The 1,186-nt window shown below is 60.8% G+C and overlaps 1 protein-coding gene across 1 annotated transcript in view; it reads left to right on the top strand.

The window, feature by feature from the left end:
* Window positions 1-2: 2 nt before the first annotated feature.
* The window catches only part of PKDCC (protein kinase domain containing, cytoplasmic), a gene marked incomplete at its 5' end in the record, with an annotated part of 11,029 nt that continues 9,845 nt past the window's right edge, over window positions 3-1,186 (top strand). The window contains one exon of the mRNA XM_008569563.1: window positions 3-317. Within this exon, the coding sequence (XP_008567785.1) occupies window positions 3-317 (315 nt within the window). The remainder of the gene's footprint in view (window positions 318-1,186) is intronic.

Genomic DNA, 1,186 nt, shown 5'->3' with positions numbered 1-1,186 from the left:
TGCCCGACGGCGCCGCGGGCTGGCTCCCGGCTCCCGGCCCGGGCTCCCCCGTCCCGGGCCCTCGCCTGGGCTGCGCCGCGCTCCGCAACGTGACTGGCGCGCAGTACGTGGGCTCAGGCTACACCAAGGCCGTGTACCGGGTCCGCCTGCCCGGAGGCGCCGCGGTGGCGCTCAAGGCGGTGGACTTCAGCGGCCACGATCTGGGCAGCTGCGTGCGCGAGTTCGGGGCACGGAGGGGCTGCTATCGGCTGGCGGCCCACAAGCTGCTTAAGGAGATGGTGCTGCTGGAGCGGCTGCGGCACCCCAACGTGCTGCAGGTACGAGGGTGAGGGTGCGGGGGTGAGGGTGCTGCCTGGGCGTGCCCAGGCCCCGGTCACTCTGGCTGAAAGAGAACTGCTTGGTGACTGTACCCAAGTTAAGCTGGGCGCAGAAGCTGGACCATGGCGCTTTCCACTGCACCACCCTGCCTTTTACTCCTGGGTGGACATCCCTTTACCGAAGGACTCCCGGGTTTCTCAGCTTTCACACAGCCTTTAAAGACAGGCCAGCACAGAAGGTCCTAAAACTCGGAGTGTGGGGCCATCTGTTCGGACTTAGGACTCTGCTCCTCGCTGGAGCTAGGGTGTTGAACGCCAAAGACATTTCCCAACTGCAGTGATGGGATCCCCCTTCCTGATGGAATCTGAACCCCACTTCCCTCAACCTCCAGTGACTTGTCTGGCTTTGAAGATGGGGTAGGACAGCAATGGGGTTGTGAAGGGCTGGAAAAAGGCCATGTATCAGGCTGATTCCAGAGAGTTCCCTACCCCACCCCCACCCCACCCAGAAGCTACTGGAAGGGGGTTGAGGAGTAGGCCAGAAAATGCATGGCCCTTCCCAGAAGTGACCCTGGGGTGCCTTAGGCCTTAAAATGGGTCCTTGACCCGCTGGGAAAGCCTCAGAGTTTTAGCTGGGTGGACAGAGTGAGGGCCTGAGGGTCTGAATGTCACCTCATCTGAGCGTATATGGCCAAGAGTCTGGAAAGTTCAGAAGGCCAGATACCCAGGTTTCTACTAAATCGGACTCTGCCTCCCCTGTTCACTGCGGGGTGCGGGGGGAATGTTAGAGATAAGACCCCCACTTTGTCCCCTCCAAGCTAGACTTAAAGCAGACCTCTCAGAATCCCAGCACTTCCCTAACACACACC

The sequence above is a fragment of the Galeopterus variegatus genome, unplaced genomic scaffold (assembly GCF_000696425.1).
Source record: "Galeopterus variegatus unplaced genomic scaffold, G_variegatus-3.0.2 Scaffold511, whole genome shotgun sequence".
NCBI classification, from domain to species: Eukaryota; Metazoa; Chordata; class Mammalia; order Dermoptera; family Cynocephalidae; genus Galeopterus; species Galeopterus variegatus.
Note: the sequence above shows the minus strand (reverse complement) of the source record. Positions and strands in the feature narration are given on the sequence as shown.